Source organism: Rhincodon typus, chromosome 20, assembly GCF_021869965.1.
Source record: "Rhincodon typus isolate 14 chromosome 20, sRhiTyp1.1, whole genome shotgun sequence".
Taxonomy (NCBI): domain Eukaryota; kingdom Metazoa; phylum Chordata; class Chondrichthyes; order Orectolobiformes; family Rhincodontidae; genus Rhincodon; species Rhincodon typus.
In genome coordinates this window covers 36,401,475-36,422,975 of record NC_063351.1, presented here as the reverse complement: position 1 = coordinate 36,422,975, position 21,501 = coordinate 36,401,475, and the positions used below count along the sequence as shown (strand labels likewise).

Genomic DNA, 21,501 nt, shown 5'->3' with positions numbered 1-21,501 from the left:
AATAAAGGAAGAATAAACTGTGCACCAATGTGCCAACTGATCTAATTAAACAGAGTAGAGAATGTGATTTTCTGTTCTTTGGACACAGTGTCATGTTCGTTGTGGCCAAGACATCTGGCATCCTGGTGACAAGCACTGCTATGTTATTACCTCTAATTACAGAAAAGCTTCTAAATTAGCAATTAACACTTATTTCTTTGACAGGAGTAGCTGCAAAGCATTTTTTTATTTGGCTCTTCCTGTTTCATGCGTAGCTCAGTTCTTTTAGGAGATGATTATCTGTAGAGTATTTCTCTCATCATTTTTCTTTGGAACAACTGATTCTGTGCTGGCTATACTGTCATATTTAAGAGCATTGATAACGCACTTCTAGATTCTGTTTATTGATAAGCCCTTTTTATTAATTACAATTTATTGCAATATAACCAATAAGGTGGATAATGGCTCACCAGTAAGTGTAGTATATTTTGATGTTTGAAACATTTGATAAGGTCTCATACAAAATACTATTACAGAAATAAGGGCTTGTGTGGTAATATGCTAGCACAGATTCAGGTTTGGTCAACAAACAAGAAAACAGCATAGGTATAAAAACAGGTAATTTCCAGATTTTCAGTTTTAATTAACAATGTAATGCAAGCTGCTTGAGTCTTAACTGTTCCAATCTATGTTAACAATTTAGATGAAGGAAGTGGATGTGATGTATCCAGATTTCCTGATAGAAATTTAGGTGAGAAACTAAGTCTAGGGGGACACAAAAGGTATGTAAAAAGGATTTAAACAGTTTTGGTAAATGAGCAACAACATGACAGATGAGCTACACTCGGAAGAAAAATTGAAGTTCTTTACTTTGAAAGGAATAAAAAAAGCAGAACTTTTATTAAATGGTAAGAAACTGAGAAACATTCATATTCAGTGGGATCTGGGTGTGTATACAAACAAGAAAGTTACCCTGTAGCTTTAATTAGAAAGTAAATGGCATTTTAGACTTATTACAAAGGAGTTGGAGTATAAAAGTAAAAATGTGTGGCTGCCAATATATATGGACTTGATGAGACCACAGTTGGAGTACAACGCACAGTTTTGGTCATCTTATTTAAGGAAGGACCTAGAGGGATCAAAACAAAATACATAATACCAGCTCCTTGGATGAGAGGAATGGCTAGTGTGAAGAAATTGAGTAGGCTTGGCCTTTATTCTCTACAAATTTAAAAGTGAGAGTTGATATCATTGAAAAAAAATCTTACATGTATGTCGTAGCCTGAAGGTATGGATACAGGCTCCAGTTTCTCTCTTTCATATTGCTGACTAGAAATCTTCCCCCCTTTACTGCCTGTCATTGGCGTATGTTGGAAGGATTTGTACGTTGACATTCACTTTGTTTGGTCATGTTATGAGAACAGCTAGGGACACCACCACCTGCAAGTTTCCTTCCAAGCCACTCACCATGCTGGCTTGGGAATATGTTGCTGTTACTTCACTGTCGCTGGGTCAAAATCCTGGAAATCCCTCCCTGAGGACATTGTGGATCAACCTGCAGCATGTGAACTGCGACGGTTCAAGAAGGCAGCTCACCACCAACTTTTCAAATGCAGATAGGATGGGCAATAAATGCTGACCAGCCAGCGATGCTCACGTCCCACGAATGAATTCAAAAAAAGTTAAATCACTTAAAGGATATGGAAATCATGCAGGAAGCACCTGTGCTTTTAATCATCATCAATCGCATGTAATTGATGAAAGAACACATTGTTGTTTCTTTAAATTAATCCATTACATGCTTATGAAAGAAAATGTAATGGCAGAACATTTTTGTGCAAGACAGTGTATGAAAGGCTATATTTACCTGTCTGATTATTTGTGTGCTTTTTACCCTTCTTATTCTAATTTCTCTGTAAACTGGAGTCCCTTTCGGGATGTTCCTCAGCCACAGGTTTATTATACTGAATTTTTGCTGAGTGGTAAATGTTCCCTGCAAAGTTATTGTTTGTGGTGGTCATATATTCAGATGACTTATTGAAGTGATTGAATTGTAATTTAGATTTGATACCAGGATCCAAATCTTCCTTTGCACTTGGGAACATCCAGCCAATGGGCTTTCATTACTTGCAAACCAAGCACACTATATATGTCTGTTTTCTCACACTATTTTTGCTTTATCACACCAGAGTAGTGTTCATAGTGAACCATGTTGGAATGCATGCAGAATATGGAGCGCAGAGGCGAACCAGTAAGAAGGCCCACATTGATTCTCCAACACAGTACACAGTAAACCTGACCTCTCACCTCCTTACCTCCTGCTTGTCCATGCCAGCTCCATATATCCTCCATACCACTGACCCTGTTCATACAATGTACATTCTGCATACTTAATGCAATATCAATGGAAATGTTTTTAAGTTGAAATGTTTTTAAGTTGAACACCTCACCATTGAATAAAAATCTCTGTAGTATTGATACGAGGAAAAGATGTGTTCTGCCAAGTGGTAAGAAAAGCCTGTAGTACCTGCAATCTCATTAACTTGTGTTAGTGAACCAGAAACCACATCAAAGGTGGGTAGTCCATTATTGTAACTTTTTGAAATTCATTCATTCTCATGCTGCAATCCAGGAACACTTGAAATTTAGCCAAGCATTCAGAATGGCCACAATTATCCAAACAATAATGTAGTGTCTAGAAAAGAGAGAACAGAAGACTCTCATTTCAGTTTTGAGTGCCTATCAATCAATGTAACAGAGCAGGTGTAAGGTTTTCTTCAAGATTGGTATTATTTAAATATCAAAATCATGGATGTTTAACAGCCAGTGCTATTTAAGTCGCAGGAGAAAATACGACAAACAAAAACAGAAATTGTTGGAGAAACTCAGCAAGTCCAGCAGCATTTGTGGAAAGAAAGGAGCATTAATGTTTCAGGCCCCAGCTCTGAAGAAGGGCCATTAGGCCTGAAACGTTAACTCTGCTTTCTCTCCATAGATGCTGCCAGACCCATTGAGTTTCTCCAGCAGTTTCTGATCTTGTTTCAGATTTCCAGCATCTGCAGTTCTTTGTTTTTTGTTTTTAAAAAAAATGACAATGCAGGTTAAAAATATTTTGTAACATTTTTTAACTGCAGCATAATGCTTTTACATGAACAAAAGTACTGTAATATATGTGAACCAATATGCAATTGGTCAGTTAAAACTTGCCTTTTAAAAGGTGGGTCCCAATGATGGATAACTGCATTAAAAAGGACATTTATTTTGCAATACAGCACCTAAATGTGGCATTTGATACTGTGAGACACATTATACTTAACCTTTCAGGATCTCACATACTCTGTGGAAAGCTTCTATTTCCTTCACAAAAACTCAAACCTAGCTGCTTTTTCTGGGTTTCCAAAACCAGACATAAATGGTGTGTAAGAGGAAATTTGATTTAAAGTGGTCAACCATACCACAGTAATGTGAGGGGAAGAAGTGGGCTTCGCATCCTGATTACTAAGTAAGGTTAGAGGAAACGGAGTGGGGTTGGAATTGTTGAGAAAAATTTGATTTCCTCCAGAAACGAACAAAACATATATTCACAGCAGAATAAAAATTCAGTCCTTGATATTTTAATGTAGCATTACTTTACTGTTTTCAATCTTTACGTCTTTATATGTTAGCTACCCATACTCTTTAATTATTTCTTATTAAGTCCTCTTAACCATGTCCACACTCTTGCCCATGTTCACCTTTTCTCCTGTCTGCTGATTGTAATGCTAGTGTCATGGGGGTTTCATTGAATATTTGCAGACCCTTGTACTTCGTACAAATCTCCATTTTCCCAGTGTGAGAGAGTGAGCAGTCTTAGAAACAAGAACTAAACTAGATACATTGGTCCTTTTTTCTTAGACCGGTTCCAACTACTGTACTCACTTGCTTTATATGTCCTTCAATTGCATGCCTCTGGCAATGCATTCGGATATTGTGTAAATATGTTTGTTTACTTGCTGGCAATGGGCTTCAGCGTTTAATGCAAACTCTTATTATTTTGAAGTGCCTGATTCCCCTTCTTAGTTCTGACTTCCTAACTTTAACCGTATGCCCCCTAATATTTCAGCGCCTTGCTAGAGGCAATAAGTACCCAGATGACTTTGGAAAATTACATTTATAAGCTTGGAAACTTCAATTCAATCACTTCAAGGTCTCCTTTAACAAATAAAACAAATTCAGCTTCCTTAGCCTTTCCACAAAAGTTGAAGTACTTGTTGCTACAAATCATCATTGTTGTTCAGTGTTTCTGCATGATTTTTGGAAAGAATGTTATTTTTAATCAGCATTTGAGACAAAGGTACATTCTTATGAGTTAAAAAGACATCCACATAAAGGTAATGTTAAATGAAAACAAAATAAACATTCATTAGCTTCTGTGTGTAGTCAAAAATAGTTTGCATCATGTAATCAAAAGTTATTTCATCTCTATTTGTGAAAATAGATGGTACCTGGGACACAGCCTGAGAGAGAGTTTCTTTTTCAAAAAAAGAATTCTGAAGGCATTTAGATTTTGTTAAAGGAAAAAGCTGGCTGTTAATATGAGGATGGCTGTCTGAAGATAAGTTGCCTTGATTATGATGATTAAATATGATCACAGCTATTGCTGTATTTGTTCATTGCAGTATCAAATGAAGCAATGTAATGAGTTGTCCCAAAACTCACCTCAGTTCACTTTTGGGAAGTTCCGTGAAATGTCTGGAAGGCATGATCATCTAGAGCAGATCTCAAGCAGATGCTGTTACATGTATATTGTAGCAGTGTATATGAGGCATTGCGAATCAATTCATATAAATGTAAAAGTTTCGGTCTGTTTAGCAGAATGACTGACACTACTAAATGTCGAAGTATGGCTGTATGATTTGAATTTGACTCAAGGTCAGTAATTAGTGTTATGTAGGACACAGTGTACCCCACTTGTTACTTTTGATGACATATTCATCTCAAATTGGAATTCTCTCCCACAAAAAGTTGTGAATGTTCAGACTTCGGTGAGTATATTTAAATTTAAACATTCACTGATATTGAGTTACATCACTAGGGTAGAATAGACTATGCTTTATATTGCAGTTAACCAACCTTGATGTTGATACTGATTGGCCAGAATGGAAAATGATCCATTCCCTAGTACTTCTATCCATTATCACAATGAGTGCAATATTGAACAAAAGGCACTTGAATTTTAGTAAAGCCATTAACAAGGTTCCACATGGTAGACTAATTAGTAAAGTTAGGTCACATGGGATTCAGGGTGAACTTGCTAATTGGATACATAATTTGTTTAACGGCAGGAGACCGAGAGTAATGGTGGAGGGCTGCTTTTCAAACTGGAGGCCTAGGTGTTCCACAGGGATCAGTTTTGGGTCCTGTTTTGTTTGTCATTTATATAAATGATTTGGATAAGAATATAGAAGGCATGGTTAGCAGGTTTGCAGATGCCACCAAAATTGGTGGTATGTAAACAGTGAAGAAGATTTCTAAGATTACAAAGGGATCTTGATCAAATGGGTCAATAGGCTGAAAAATGGCAGATGGAGTTCAAAATGGATAAGTGCGAGGTATTGCATTTTGGTACAAATAAGGGTAGGGTTTATACAATTAGTGGTAGGTTCTTGGGTAGTGTACTAGAACAGAGGGACCTAGGAGTGCAGGTACATAATTCTTTAAAGTTTGCGTCCACATATAGACAGAATGGTTGGAAAGGTGTTTGGCATGCTTGCCTTAATTGCTCAGTGCTTTGAGTATAGGAGTTGGGATGTTATGTTGAGGTTGTACAGGACATCAGTGAGGCCTGTACTGGAATACTGTGTCCAGTTCTGGTCAACCAGTTATAAGAAAGATATATTATCAAGCTGGAGAGGATTCAGAAGAAATTTACCAGGATGTTGCCAATTATGGAAGGGTTGAGTTCTCAAGAAAGATTGGATAGGCTGGGACTTTTTTCACTGGAGTGTAGGGGGTTGAGAGATGACCTGATAGAAGCTTATAACATAATGAGAGGTATGGATACAGTTGATGGCAGTTGTCTTTATCCTAGGGTGGGGGATTTCAAGACTAGGGGGCACTTTTTTAATATGAGAGGAGAGAGATTCAAAAAAGACATGAGGGGCAAATTTTTTACACAGAGGGCGGTTCATGTGTGGAATGAACTTCCTGATGAACTGGTGGGTGTGGGTACAATTACAACATTTAAAAGACATTTGGATGGATATATGAATAGGAAAGGTTTGGAGGGATATGGGCCAGGAGCAGACAAGTGGGACTAGTTTAGTTTGCACACTGGGGAGACGATGGCTGAGTGGTATAATCGCTGGACTATTAATCCAGAGACCCAGGTAATATTCTGGGGACCTAGGTTCGAATCCCGCCACAGCAGATGGTGGAATTTGAATCCAATAAATATCTGGAATTAAGAGTCTAATGATGACCATGAATCCATTGTCAATTGTTGGGCAAAACCCATCGGGTTCACTCATGTCCTTCAGGGAAGGAAACTGCCATCCTTACCCTGGTCTAGCCTATATGTGACTCTAGATCCACAGCAATGTGAGTGACTCTCAACTGCCCTCTGGGCAATTAGGGATGGACAATAAATGCTGCCTAGCCAGTGACGCCCTCATCCCATGAATTAATAATTAATCCATGTTTGGCATGGTCTGGTTGGACTGAAGTGTCTGTTTCCGTGCTGTATGACACTATGAGAAGAATTATTCTGATTGTTAGGTATAGCGACATAAGAATAACATGCCCACAACATAATTCTTCCCAAAGTAAGTGTTGTTTTACAGTCATGCATATTTCTGAAGTTCCAGCTTATAGCAATCATCATTGTAAGCGTAGTCTGTTTTTTTGGCTTGATTGTCTGATTAAAAATAAGCACTTTAAATGTTGGATGCTAAGCTTGGATAATGCCAACAGTTGAGTAATGTCAGACTGATATGCAGAGGGATCCCTTGTATTAGTTCAAGAGAGCATTTTGTATCCCTTTCTTAATTGTGTCACGTCACCAGCAATCTCCAAAAGAATAGTGATATCTCAAAGCTAATTATATGTTTCGGTTTGACTATGTTGGTTGATTTCAAATTCCCAGTAATCTAATCCTTGAAGCTTTTTCTTCAGTGGAAGAAAATTATTGCTTATATAGCCACGAGCTATCTTGGCAATTTTCCAATAACATTTTCTTGACCTTTTGATTAGGTTGGGGAACAAATTGAGGCTTTGCAAATATAGAAAAAAGATGTATATCTGTTGCAGCTTTGGTTATTTAGACATTTCTCAGTTATGGCTACTGTCTTTGCAAAATAGATTTCCAGGACAAGTACTGAGAATTTTTTAAAGTAATATTGATACTGATATTTAAGTAACAGTGTAAAATTTCTTTGATGAGTTGTGAAGTCGTTGGGAAGGCCAATATTAATTATATAATACAGCTCGTGTTAATTTCTGTGATTCATGTTACAATTTTAAGAATTAAGTTGAGAATATTTTCCACTTTGAGTTTGCAGTCCCTTCGTATGTGACATGTCGGCATGCAGGGTAATATATTTTATTGTGCATTTAATCAGATTAAAATTTCTCCGATTATTTAATTTAGATCTGTTTGAATGCATTCAGTTGACACCGGTCATGTAGGTTAGTATAGTTAGCAAACCTTAAAACAGGACTCTTGAGGTGTTACTTCAAAGTCACTGTGGTGTAAAAAATGGCCAAAATGGTTCATAGCTAACAAACCCTAGCCCTTTAAGGCCATTTCACAGCCAATCTTTGGCAAGTAGTGGTGTCCTCACTTAAAGTCGGGGTTATATTTGCAAAGTTCCAACTTCAAGTGGAAAGACTTGCATAGGAATTAATATTTAACCTAGAGTCATACACTATGGAAACAGACCCTTTGGTCCAACACATCCCCGCCAACCAGACATCCCATTCTGACCAGTCCAATTTGCCAACATTTGCCCCATATCTCTTTAAAACCCTTCCTATTCATATACCCATGCAGATGCCTTTTAAATGTTGTGATTGTACTTGCCTCCACCATTTCCTTTGGCAGCTTGTTCCATACATGCACCATTCCAGGTGAAAAAGTTACCCCTCAGATCCCTTTTAAATCTTTCCCCTTACCTATTTGCTTCTCAATTTCCTGCTGACTATTGAGGGGCTTATAATGCACACCCAAAGGTAATCATCCCTTTATTGTTTCTCAATTATGACCATATAATTTCACTGGACAAATCCCAGGAATATCTTCCCTACATATAGCCACTCCCCCCTCCTCTATTGCCTCCCTTTCTAAACTTCCTATAGCATCTATACCCTGGAACATTAAGCCGCCAGTCGTGTCCATCCTTGAGCCACGTTTCTGTAATAGCTATGATGTCCCGGTCGCACGTTTCCAACCATGCCCTAAGTTCATCTGCCTTACCTGTCAGGCCTCTCGCATTGAAGTAAATGCAGTTTAACTTATCAGTCTTACCTCGTTCTCTGCCAAGCTCGTCTGCCTTAACTATTTGACTTGCTCCCCTTACTTACTGTCCCAGCCTCAGCCTCTTTTCTCACTATCGCTTTTGTATTGCCTGGTGTTTGACCAGGTTGAGGGGGCTTGGTGGAGGGTGATGGTTGCTCTGTTCCAGATGGAGTTTGATGGATCCCCGATGCAGTGCATTGTTCCACTGATTGTAGGCCACATTCTACCGTGGCGGCCCTGCGGTTCTAATGGACACCTCAGCATCTACACTTAGTGTATATGTATTTTATCTTTTTTGACACTTGTGTCAAACAGTGATCAGTCATATCTGCTATTTTAAACAACTCTTGGACTTTATTTCGACTTAGCAAATCAGAATGTTATTTTCTCTTTTTCATCTTGTGTCCTTATGAAAGGATGAGATCATTAATACTTCATCAGATACACTCTGTGGTTGGAACTAAAGTATTAATGTATCTAGGCAGCTGTTTTGCTTTATACAGAAGTCAAGTCAACACTAATGCGATTACAGAATTGAGTGAATAAGAGAACAAGCTGCCAGCTCACCAGGAATGACACTGGAAAGCTGGGGCTACTGTAGCTGTGCTGTGCTGTGCTGTGCTTAATTCATAGACTAATATGCAAATACTTTTTCTCAAATGCCATTTACAGAGTAGCTACCTGAATAAATTGTCTGTTTTCAGTCAATTGGTGAGCTCTCTGGTGCTGCTATTTGCAAGCTGGTTTCAACAGATTTCACCCTCAGGTATCAAGAGAATGCCAAATTATGCCATATCTCCAGGTTGGTGTGATGCGAACCCAGATTTTCTGGGCAACCTATAAGTATTTTGGCACTTGTTGGTGAAAGTTCAAAGAATGTTAAATTCCATGTCCATCTTCCCCAGAATTCCATGTGAATTTCTTCAATTGTTTTCTCCCCTTTCACAATACAGAAATGGGTCTGACCAGTGTCATTAATGACGTCTTAATAAACACCCTATTGTTTGCACCCGTTGACCACATCATCCTCCTCCAGTGTTTCTCCACTGTCATCCAACTGGGTGACAATTCATTCACCAGGTAATGTTCTTATCTTTCCGATTGTAGCCACAGAATCACCTCTAATGACTTTGCCCATCTCTTCATAACATATACATTCATGTTGCCTTGGCAACATCATCTGAAGGTATTGAGTTAGTTTTGCATGTACACTGACTGTACATAGCAACACCTTACTCTATTTTTGACCCTTCTAAATTTCTCGATGCTTGTCTGACATCTCATTCTAGTTGAGCGGTAATTTCCTCCAACTAAACAATGGGAGTACCACAGCCAATGCCTTTGGTTAGTTCCTTAGTTATGGATCCCATCCCTACACCTGGTAACAGTCTGAATCTGAACAACACTGCTTGCAAGTTTGGTATGCTATTTTATACTGAGATGTTCCTGACCTCACATCCACTTCATTCTTAAGACCTTGTTGTCTCAGATTCTCCAGCATCTGCAGTTCCTACTATCTCTCATTCTTAAGACCACCTATTTGTGGTATCACCTGATTCCATGCCTGCCTCAGCTTCTCTGTTTTTGAAAGGCTTATCCACATCTATATTGTTGCTGGATTGGACTATCGCAACACACTCTTGGTTGCACTTCCATCTTCCAAGAGCCTAAGCTGTTTCAAAACTCTGCTGATATGTTAACTTGCACTTAGTCCTATTTGTTAATTACTCCTGTGCTCGCTGACATACAGTGCCTCCTAGCTAAACACCAACTCAATTTTAACATTTTCATCCACATTTTCAAATTCGACTGTGGCACTTCAAACCTTATTTTCTGTAAACTCTTCCAGCCCTACAATCTAGAACCTTTTGTGATAACTGTGCCCCTCCAGTTCTGAACTCTTGCAAACCCCTGATTTCAATTGCATCACCATTGAAAACTGTGCCTTTAAAGGCCAAGGATCTAGGTTCGTTCTTTTCCTAAACCTTTTTTTGCCTCTTGATCCTCCTTTAACATGCTTCATGAAAGCTGACTCTTTGACTAACTGTACCAAACTTCTCAAATGGCTCAGTATCTTGAATTTTAGATAACGCTTTAAAGAAGCACATTGGGATGTTTTGTGGAAAAAAGGCATTGCGTAAATGCAAACATGTTGAAGATTCTTGCCTAGCCTTTCCTTAATTTCTCTTCCTGACCTGGTGCTGCTTGATATTTTGTTATTTTCTGTATAGATGTGTTCTTTTGTCATTCATGCTCATTTCATCTGTGACATTGATACACATCCTCAGGGATGAACAGCATTGCTGTTGTTCCGAATGTGTTTGATTGCAATAGTGAGGAAGACTTTCTATGGAAAACATACAAAGGAACAAAGCTGTTAAACTTTCTTTGGTGCAATGTGTTATCTCCAGATTGTGCCACATTTTATGTATGCATATTAAACAACTTCCTAGGATTGAGAAAATGTCCACCTCAAGGAAACAATGGAACATTTGACCGTTTAGTGATTGTAAAATCTTGTTTTCAAAAAGGATATTTTGCCCCTTATAATCTAAGTTTGTTTAATTTGATCTGCAAGAAGAAAGGGCTTTAGAGAGAAGTAGCCAAAGTCTTCAACAAAAGATAGATTCCTGGAAATCCTCCAGTTTCGTAGCTGGAGTCAGTTGGGTTAGATTTTGATATCTACAAACATTGTTTTAATAATTATAAATGATATTAATGAAGTACATTAACAACACCAAAAATTCAACCTCAGCTGCAGATTTAAAGCAACCTGCTGCAAATTAATATTAGACTGACTTTGTGACATCATTTTCAGTAGACGCATTTAAGAGATTTGTTATTTTGTGAGAATTCAGTAAAAACTAATGGCAAAAGTTTATTTTATTGTCCTTCCTGGAGCGTAAAACTTATTTCTGGTGATATGGTCAATTAGTGGAGATACAAAGCAAGCTGATTCTCAGTTACTGCAGGAAAACAGAAGTATTCAGCCCCAAAAGGCCTATTCTCTCATGAAACGGTCATTTTGGTGAAAAAAGTAATGGTATTTGCAACAAAAGCTAATTTTAGTGAAAAAACAGTAGATTATTATGAAATGTTGATTGGCACAATGTAACCAATATTAGAGACTAAAGAATCAAAAAATGTAATTTGCAAGGTGATGATTATACAGATTTAAAAATGACATTAGACAAGATGTGACTTTATGGGTGCCTACTAGTCTGAGGGAGGGGATTAGATCATTTGCTATGGCTAAGATCAAAACAAAAGTGGGCCTAGACATCTGTTCTATATATCTCTGATACAACAAGGTGAACTCATCTAGTGTATATTGTTGTATCTTATGACAACTACAGATTAATGCCACAATGAGCGATATGGTGCAGAGAATGCTTTGGGAGAGTAAGTGAATTCATGAATGGTGAAGATGTACAATTAATTTTGAGAGTGTTAAGACTCAGTTGTCCTAACAACTTTGAGTAAAACATGAACATGAAAACCTTTTGCAAGTTCTATTCAAAAAGCTAGCTGTAATATTTTGTGTAATTAATTTTGTTCTTTTCATTAGGTTGAGCTAATTAAGGGAAATTCACAGAGCGTTGGACTGACTTTTCGCCAAATCCAAGGCAGTGATGGAGATGCAGTACATGTTAGTGTTGAAACTGTTACTCCTAACTCATCAGCTGCAGCTGCTGACCTCCAGAAGGGAGATCGTCTCATTGCAATTGGAGGTGAGGACATATTTGGTTTATGTATTTATAGTGAAACCCAGCGAATTAATCCCTGCATTTGGATCGTACAGGTGGTAAACTAAATCCAGACTCTGAAGTTATTGCCTGAATCTGGATAGCACAATAGGCTTTGTATTTTATACCTGCAATTTACCAAATATTGTGTTGTGCTAAACTTCATATTTCACTGTTGTCTATGAAACATAGTTAGGTAAGTTGGATTGATGTTTGCACAATTGAGAACCCCCTTCAATTGTTCGTTTTTAATTTTTTTTTGTTAAATTGACCGGAGCACGTCGAGAATAAAATAATTAGGAACCAATAATTAGTTCAGATTTTTTAAAAAGTGGAATACATGAAAGCCAGAGAGCATTTGTAGAGAAAGAAATAGATTTAACATTTCAGGTAAATTGTTCAGTGTTGTTAGATAAAGGCATGTATTGAAAAGAAGGCAGAGAGGGCACATCTATTCTTGAGATCTTGGTTGAAAATGACATTGAGGTGAAGTCCATGCAGCATTGTTTTTTCAGCTTTTCAACATAATTGGGGGGGGGATGTGTTAACATGGAGTATTGTCTATTTGAAGCTAATGAGTAATGAAAGGCATGTTCTGTGTACTCATCGTATCATAAAGAAATAAGTTGTAACATAAACGGATGAGATGCTTTTATATTATATCTTGGGTCCATGCGCCATAGGCCTTTGAGGGAATCTATAAAATCTCCAGAATTCCAACTAACATTTTGAATGTTTTTTTTCCTTTAACACTTGATTTGCTAGTTAATTGTTTCTATTGCTATATACAAATAAGTAAAATCTGCACTGCTAGCATTGCTTTTCTTCAGGTTTCCGATAATGGTCCTTTGCAAGTTATCAGAGGGAGATCCTTAACCTGAGTCAATATTTTCAGAAGAGTTGCCTGTATAGAAAAGCCTGAAACCCTCTAGTTGGGTTTGCAGCAGGTTGTTCTGTATTCTAACAATATGTCCTTTGATCTTGACTGTTTTGTGGATATCCATACAAAAGAGCCAATTAAAAATGTTCAATGAACTTGCTTGAAATGGAAGAATATCATGCGGTCCATTTTTTCATACATGTTTTTGCAATGTTGTAAGCAATATTGAGGCACTCATTTTTGAAGCAGACCAATTGAAATTTCACTGAATAACTAATAAATTTAACTTCTGCTCTTATTTTAAATGTTGAGAACCATGTGGCCATAAAAGTAATTAAAATTCAACTGATTCTTTATGTCTTTCAAGAATAAATCTTCTACCTATCTGGCTTTCACACAATTCCTCACTTGGACTTTATAAGCTGATAGTTAATACCCTTTTAAGTGGACTTGTAAACCAACCAGTTGCAAAATCAATCATCAAAACTGTCCCATGGATGGATATAAATGGGGCATTGTCAATGTCACTCTTGTCCCAAAAGTGAATTTTTATGCCTAATATGTCTTGTGCATTTCTATGCTGACGTTAATTTTGTCATGTATGTTCCACACTCCACAGTTATGCATCATCATTCTATGATGTAGTTACAGTAGCAACTGCACACTTCTAGTATGAGGCAGACCTTCACCAACTCTAAAAGCTACAGGTCACATCCATTTATTTTATTGCTTCTCTGTAACGTGAATTTCCATGTGAAGCTCTGAGAGATCTGCTACTTTTGTCTAACGTCTGAAGGATGCTGACAGCTTAAGCATACAAAAAGCTTGAGGAGGGATCAAAAGCACAACCAATACATGTTGTATTGTGTTTTTGTTTTCTAAAGTGATATGCCCTTTAAATTGGCAAGGTGGTCTGTGCTTTCTTAAGCAGAGAAAACGGTATTGACGTAGATGTCCCCAATCTTGCTCACCTATTGGAGATCGTGATGAGTCACTTGTCAAAAGTAATATAGGATAGAAACTAGGATTCTGCTTTTTTTCTCATGTCCTTTTTTATTTTTAACCCTATTACAGTGAACATACTCCAATTTGCACAAAATATTAAGTATTCATTTTGATTTATTTATTAGATCATAAAATCTACATTTTTTTAATTTTTAAAGTACCATGTTTTGATTTTATTATCTTCCATTCTTGCCCGTGTTTTGCCTCTTACCTTGTATGAAGAACTGACTTTTTCTGGTCCATAGGTTATCAGGTGACTTCCTGTATTTCAGTATTTATATCTGAGCTTTTATCATGAATTATGAAGCTGTTCAGTGACTGAGGAGTATTACAGCCAGTCTCAACTATGTCCTTAAATGCTTTCAGCTAATTTGATTCTGATAGGTGTTCTGTAAAATTTGTTTATTTGTTTCTTCTGTTTGCAGGTTCATTTCTAAAAATGTTATGGAATATTAGTTGCATTGCACTTGTGATATAAACTCTACCTTTTTCACGTCAGAGTTAAATAATCTATCTTCCTTGAATCCTCAAACACAAAAAACGTTTACAATAAACTCTGTTGAAAGTTCCTTGTTTCAAATTTAGATTCTAACATTTCCACTGGTAAAATGTACAGAGATTCAGTTTATTGACTAAGTAATTGGATACCTAGTCGTTCATCACTCAGACTGGCTTTATAAATATTTACACAATAGAAAGTATGCCTCAACTCCTGTCTTTGAACGGATAGGGTGGGGTGGTGAAAGAAGCCTGCATTGTAGTTATTGCACTTGATAAAAGATAAAGATCAATATACTTCAATTCAATTGTATTTTCATCATAGTATTGAATCAAGCCAGGTGTACACCTATCAAATATACTGTTCTGAAACATTGCTGTTGTATGTCAGGTGCCAAAATCTGTGGATTATACACCATCAAGGAGAAAGGCGGAGGCAGGACCTTGCAATAGATCCTTTAACCACCTGACTTCAGTGTTGCAAACATTAACGCGACTGCTTTTAAAGGTTGATTTGCCCTCTGTTTATGTGGTTGTGCTCTGCTGCCTGTGGTTTCAAACAAAACTCTGGTCTGATGTAGAAAATCGCTCTTTTGTTTAAAAAAAATAAATGTATGCAGCTCCATTCACCACATTCAATTCAATTTCCATTACAATGGGTCTTGTCAGTTTATTGGCCAATATGGGAGTTATTGTGTAGCAGGTGCCACCATAAAAATAATAGTGTTCATGAATTTCATTTGCAAGTCTGCCTTATTTTCTCCAACTGAACCTAAATTGCAAGTTCACATCTCTAAATGACCCTGATTCAGAATCCTGCCTTTTACTTTAAAAACAGAATAATCCTTGCATCCATAACTAGAACATTTTCAAATCAGGTGATGCACCGTAACTTCAATTGTCACAAATACAGCTGTAATTTTTTTCCTCTTTACATGGTGCAACACATCGTTCATCTATAGCAACTATTGGAATTAACTTTGTTTGTTCAAGTCAACTGTACAATTTAAAAGAGAAACAACTTACCACTTTGTATTTCCTGCACTGTTTCCCTTATCAACCAAGTACTCACAGCCCTACATTAGCTCTTTGTCAAGTAACCTTTTGATTTTAAAATTCTCATCCTATTTTCAAGTGTGTCTATGGCATCAATCCCTCCCTACCTAAGTAACCTCTCCCAGCTCCACAACCATCTGAGGTTTGTGCAATCTTCTAATTCTGACCTTGTGTGCATCTCCCGCATTTAATTTTTCCTCTGTGTGGGCTATGTCATCTCTTTTCCCTTGGTCCTAATCTCTGGAATATCCTTCCTATACCTTGATCACATCAGCTTTCTCTATTAAGGCACATTTTAGGACTTACTTCTTTGACTAAGCCTTTGGTCTACAGACTTAATATTTCATGTTCGTGTCATTATTTGCTTTATACTGCTAATGTGAAGTACCTTAGAAAGTTGTTTCATTACTTTCAAGGTGTTTTATTAGTTACTATAGTTGAGGAGTCCACCGTTTGTCATAATGTTGTAAATATGAGCGACCAATGGTCAACACTATGGGCTTCTGTCTCTCTACAGTGCTTCAGAAAATGCTCTATGTTTGATGAGCAGGCATATCAAAAGGAACAACAACAGGGGCAGTGGGATGTGGGCTCACAAGTTGCTGATCTCAGCTGCTTTACCATGGTGTGACAGGTCAGATGTGATTGTATTGAATGATTCAACAGGCCTAAGAAGCTGAATGCCCTACTCTTGTTTCCATGTTCCTACAAGGGTTGGTTATGTGGCAAATAAAGCATCAACATTAGCAGGATGTTCTTGCATGATTTCTGGTAGCTTAGAACAATATTACTGAGAACTGAAGTCTGCTTCTCATTCGTTTAGCCAAAATTGATAGGGAGTTGAGAAAAATAGCTAGAAAGTGGTTCAGCTTGCCCGTTGGATTAAATGTTGGTGTGATACTGAACCATACAGACCACATTAGCTCCTGGTCGAGTTAATCTAAGCCAGGAATGTAGTTTGAACAGAAGACCTGGACTGTACAAAGGAGTGGTGGAATAAAATAAGCAACAATTCCCACTCCTGCTCCCAATGTGTTGCATCTTGTTGAAAAGTGTACATGCGCAAAATTCAGGATCAGGATAAGCTTTGATGCTAATAAAAACAAAGTACTGAAAATTTCAGATCTGGCAGCATCTGTGGAGAGAGAAACAGTTAATATTGCAAGTCCAATATGACTATTTGTTTGAAGAAAAGTCATGGAGGTGAAATGTCAACTTTGTTTGTTTCACCACAGATGCTATAAAACTTCGAGTCATACAGCATGGAAACAAATCCTTCAGTCCAACTAGTCCATGCTGACCATAAACCTGAACTAAACTAGTCCCACTTGCCTGTGTTTGGACTATATCCCTCCAAACCTTTCCTTTGCATATACTTATCCAAATGTCTTTTAAATGTTGTAACTGTACCTACATCCACCACTTCTTCCTCTAGCATTTCATTCCACACAAAAGCTACTCTCTCTATGTTTTTAAAACAAAAGTTACCTGTGATGTCGTTTTTAAAACTTTCTCCTCTCACCTTAAAAATATGCCCCCTGGTTTTGAACTCCCCCATCCTAGGAAAAACACCCTTGCTTTTCACCTTATCTATGCCCCTAATGGTTCTCAACGATGACTCCTCAACCTCCTATCCTCCACTGCAGCAAGTCCCAGCCTATCTAGCATATTTGTATAACTGAAACACTCCACTCCTGGCAACATCCTCGTAAATCTTTTCTGAACCCTCTCCAGTTTAATAACATCCTTCAGAGTGACTGGAATTGCACACAATACTTCAAACGAGGCCTCACCAACGTTCTATATAACCTCAACACGACATCCCAACTGCAACACTCAAAGGTCTGAGCACTGAAGGAAAGTGTGCTAAACACCTTCTTTACCACCCTGTTTACCTGTGACACAAATTTCAAAGAATTATGGACCTGAGCCCCTAGTTTGTTTTACCAAAATACAATACCTGCATTTATCCAAGTTAAACTCCATCTGCCACTCCTTAGCCCATTGACCCATTGATCAAGATCTCTTTGTAATCTTAAATAATCTTCTTCACTGTCCGCTATACCACTTACTAACCATGCCTGTTATATGCTCACCCAAATCATTTATATAAACATCAAACAAAAGTGAACCCAGTACTGATCCCTGTGGAGCACCGCTGAGCACAGACCTCCAATCTGAAAAACAATCCTTCTGTCTCCTTCCATCAAGCCAACTTTGTATCCATTTGGCAAGCACACCCTAAATACCATGTGATCTAACTTTACTAATTAGTCTATCATGTGGAACCTTGTCAAAGGCTTTACTAAAGTGCATATAAATAATGTCCGTTGCTTTGCCTTCATCAATCTTTTTGGTTACTTCCTCACGTACGCAATCAATTTTGAGAGACATGATTTCCCTCGCACAAAACCATGCTGACTATCCCTAATCAGTCCTTGCCTCTCCAAATGCATGTAAATCCTACCTTTCAGAATCACCTCCAACAACTAAACCACCACTGATGTCAGGCTCACAGGCCAATTGTTCCCAGACTTCTCCTCACAGCCTTTCTTAAATAAAGGCACAACAATAGCCATCCTCCAGTCCTCCTGCTGAGTTTCTCCGGGACTTCATCTTTATTTCCAATTTCTAGCATCTGTAGTCCTTTGCTTTGTATTTAAATGATGTGATGCTTTCCTGTCCCTCTGAAAAAGTCTGATGGAATTATCTGCCAACACTTGCTTCCTCAGCTCATGCAAGGACATTAATAAGGCACTCTAAGAAGAATGTCAGTGTCCCCTGTGGCCTCGTTCCATCATGGTATAGGAGCCAGAGTCTTGGCTGTTTGTTTCCTCAGCCTTTCCCTAGTTCGAAGGCACAGAAAATTATTATTGGACACCCCATTTAATTTGGTGCTAATCGGGGTCAAAAACTAAGACCGTCTCAGTTGTGATATCTGATATCACACCAAAAAATGCACTTGCACATGGGTCATCATTGACACGATTCACTTCAGTAGCACATTAGAAATCAAGCCCCACAACGGCTAGAGTCATCACAAAAGTTAAAGATTTTAACGTTAAAAATAAGTACACAAAATTTCCCAATTTACCTGATTTTCAGACCCAGATTGACAGAAAGCATAGACAAGGTTTCTATACTTAACTGGAATTTTTATTTTAAATAAGTAATTAGACTCTAGCTACAGATAAACTGTCAGCATATAACACAGCAAATTAAAACCTTAATCCCCTTATAAACTCATCCTTGCACACAGACAAACATAAATGCCCAGACAGATGGAGAAGAAGTAGGTTATGGACAAAGGAGGGCTGTAAGGCAGTTCAGTAATTTCTTTTTATGGTTTGCTGAGATGATTCTAATGCTGATCAGAACAGTGGTTAAGAGGGAGGCTTCTTTAGCTTGCACCTCTGTTTTAATTCATTGTGTGCTTTAGATTATGCATTAATGCAGATTTAAATTAAAACATGATACAAAGATTAAAAATGGTAAGCTTTAAACATTGGTTGAAATTGTTCTCTGCTTTTATGCTAATGACTTAACTCAGTTACTTCTTTAGTAATTAGATCCATTGTAGTTATCATGGGAACATTATCAGGTTAAAATCAATTAAGCACTAAATATTTAAGCATGAGTAGGATGTCAAGTTGAGCAAAGGAGGTGAATTAACCTTTGTAGGCAAAATGATTAACCCAATGTACTTCAGCATTCTGAACAAATGAACCGTATTTTAATCCTGCTCCCTTCAAGCCCGTTTCCTCGATTTATCCATTATGCACAGAAACAAAAGGTTGTTCAACTTTAATCCCTTTTCTTGTAATGGTTTTATTTTTGGAAAAAATATGCTAGTGTACTTTATTTCTAAAACATTGTAAGCCAGCATATTGGACCCACTTTTTATCCACAGTAAATAGAGACCAGCTTCTGTTTAATTTTGCAACAAATGACCAAACTTTAAAATGGCTCCTCGGCTGTCTGAGGACTCGGAGCAAAGAATTAGATTTGTAAATTTGCAAAAAACCTGGTCACGATTTAAATTACCGGTTATTTGAAGTGCTGTAGGTGTTCCAAATGCAAGACCATCAAGCAAAGGAACAGTTTCAATTTCTGGCAAATGTCAAAAGTGTACAGATAAATGCTTCATATTGTAAAAGGCTGAACCACTTACAAATGTTGTTCCAAGTGTAGTTTCAACTGTTTGAAAGCATTGACAGTATGTAAGAAGTGAACAAGATATGATTTCAGTAGCCAACAATTGTCAAAAGTAAACCGATTTTGATTTCTTTCCTTTTTTTAAAGAAGGGATATTCATTATCTAGGGCCAAAATCAGAAGTTGCTGGAAAAGTTCAGCAGTTCTGGCAGCATCGGTGAAGAGAAATCAGAGCTAACGTTCCAGGTCTGGTGAAGTCCTGGGTTCCTCTGAAGTCACTTTTGGAGTAGGTAGGACTTGAGCCCAGGCCTCCTGGCTCAAAGGTAGGCTCACGACCACTGCACCATAAGAGACCTTTTAGTTAGTCTTACAGCTCCTTCCATACATCAGTCCCACCAATCTCTTCTTTTATTTCTTTTTATATTCAGATGTGCTCTTACAATTTAAGTTTTTATCCCCTATCAATAGGGGGCAGTATGGTGGCTCAGTGGCTAGCATAGCAGCTTCACCGCCAGGAATCTGGGTTTAATTCTGCCCTCAGGCATCTATCTGTGTGGAGTTTGCACATTTTCTGTGTCTGCGTGGATTTCCTCTGGATGCTCCAGTTTCCTCCCACAGTCAAAAAATGTGCAGGTTAGGTGGATTGGCTGTGCTAAAATGCCTGTAGTGTCCAGGGATGTTTAGGTTAGGTTAGCCAAGGGAAATACAAGGCCACAGGAATAAGGGAGGGGTCCAGATGGGATGCTGTTCAGAAGGTCAGTGTGAACTCGACTGGGACAAAGGAACCTACTTCAACACCGTAGGGATTCTATGATCACCAAATCATCCATGGCATTTTTTTACACCTAATAATCACCAGCAGTAAATCCTGTCTGTCCTTTTATAACTACCCAGTTAAGCAAGTAATTGGTATTAATTAGTTAATTAACTACTGCTATAAGAACAGATTCCCTCTTCTTTAAATTGAAACTTTTGAAACATACCACCAATCCTTGAATAAAACAAATAAAAAGTATACCAAATATTTGTTTCATATTATGTATCTTAAAGTAGAACTGATCAACAACTAAATTATATGTTTTTTTCCATATTCCATGTAATGCAAACAACCTTCCATATTCCTGTTTCCTTCTTTGAGCAAAAAATACTATTAATATGTTTAATCACAAAGCAATCCAAACAAAAATGGATTTATTTCTTTATACACTTCATAACACCTGAAGTACCTCTTCGAAAATCTCCAATAATTTCTTGGAACAAGGACCTTTTTTTGTGAAATAGTCTGGCAACTGATAAATTGCATCAACCCACTTTATTCTGGAAATTTCTTTTCTTTTGGACATTTTCTTTATGAGTCATAGTCATCCAGCACGGAAACAAAGATTTCGGTCCAACTCATCCATGCGGACCAGGTTTCCCAAACTAAACTAGTCCCTCTTGTCTGCATTTGGCCTGTATCCCTCTAAACCTTTCCTATTTATTTACCTATCAAAATGTATCTTAAATGTTGTAACTGTACCAGCATCTACTACTACCTTTGGCAGTTCATTCCACATACGTACCATCTGTGTGAAAAAATTGCCCCTTAGGTTCCTTCTAAATCTTTCTCCTCTCACCTTAAAATTATGCCTTCTAGTTTTCAACTCCCCTACCTTAGGGAAAAGACCTTTGCTAGTCACCTTATCTATG

General features: G+C 37.7%; 1 protein-coding gene across 1 annotated transcript in view; it reads left to right on the top strand.

Moving 5' to 3' along the window:
• Positions 1–21,501, top strand: part of pdzd8 (PDZ domain containing 8) — a 141,639-nt gene that overhangs the window by 100,654 nt on the left and 19,484 nt on the right. The window contains exon 4 of the mRNA XM_048608882.1: positions 12,042–12,204. Coding sequence (XP_048464839.1) covers positions 12,042–12,204 — 163 coding nt within the window. The remainder of the gene's footprint in view (positions 1–12,041; positions 12,205–21,501) is intronic.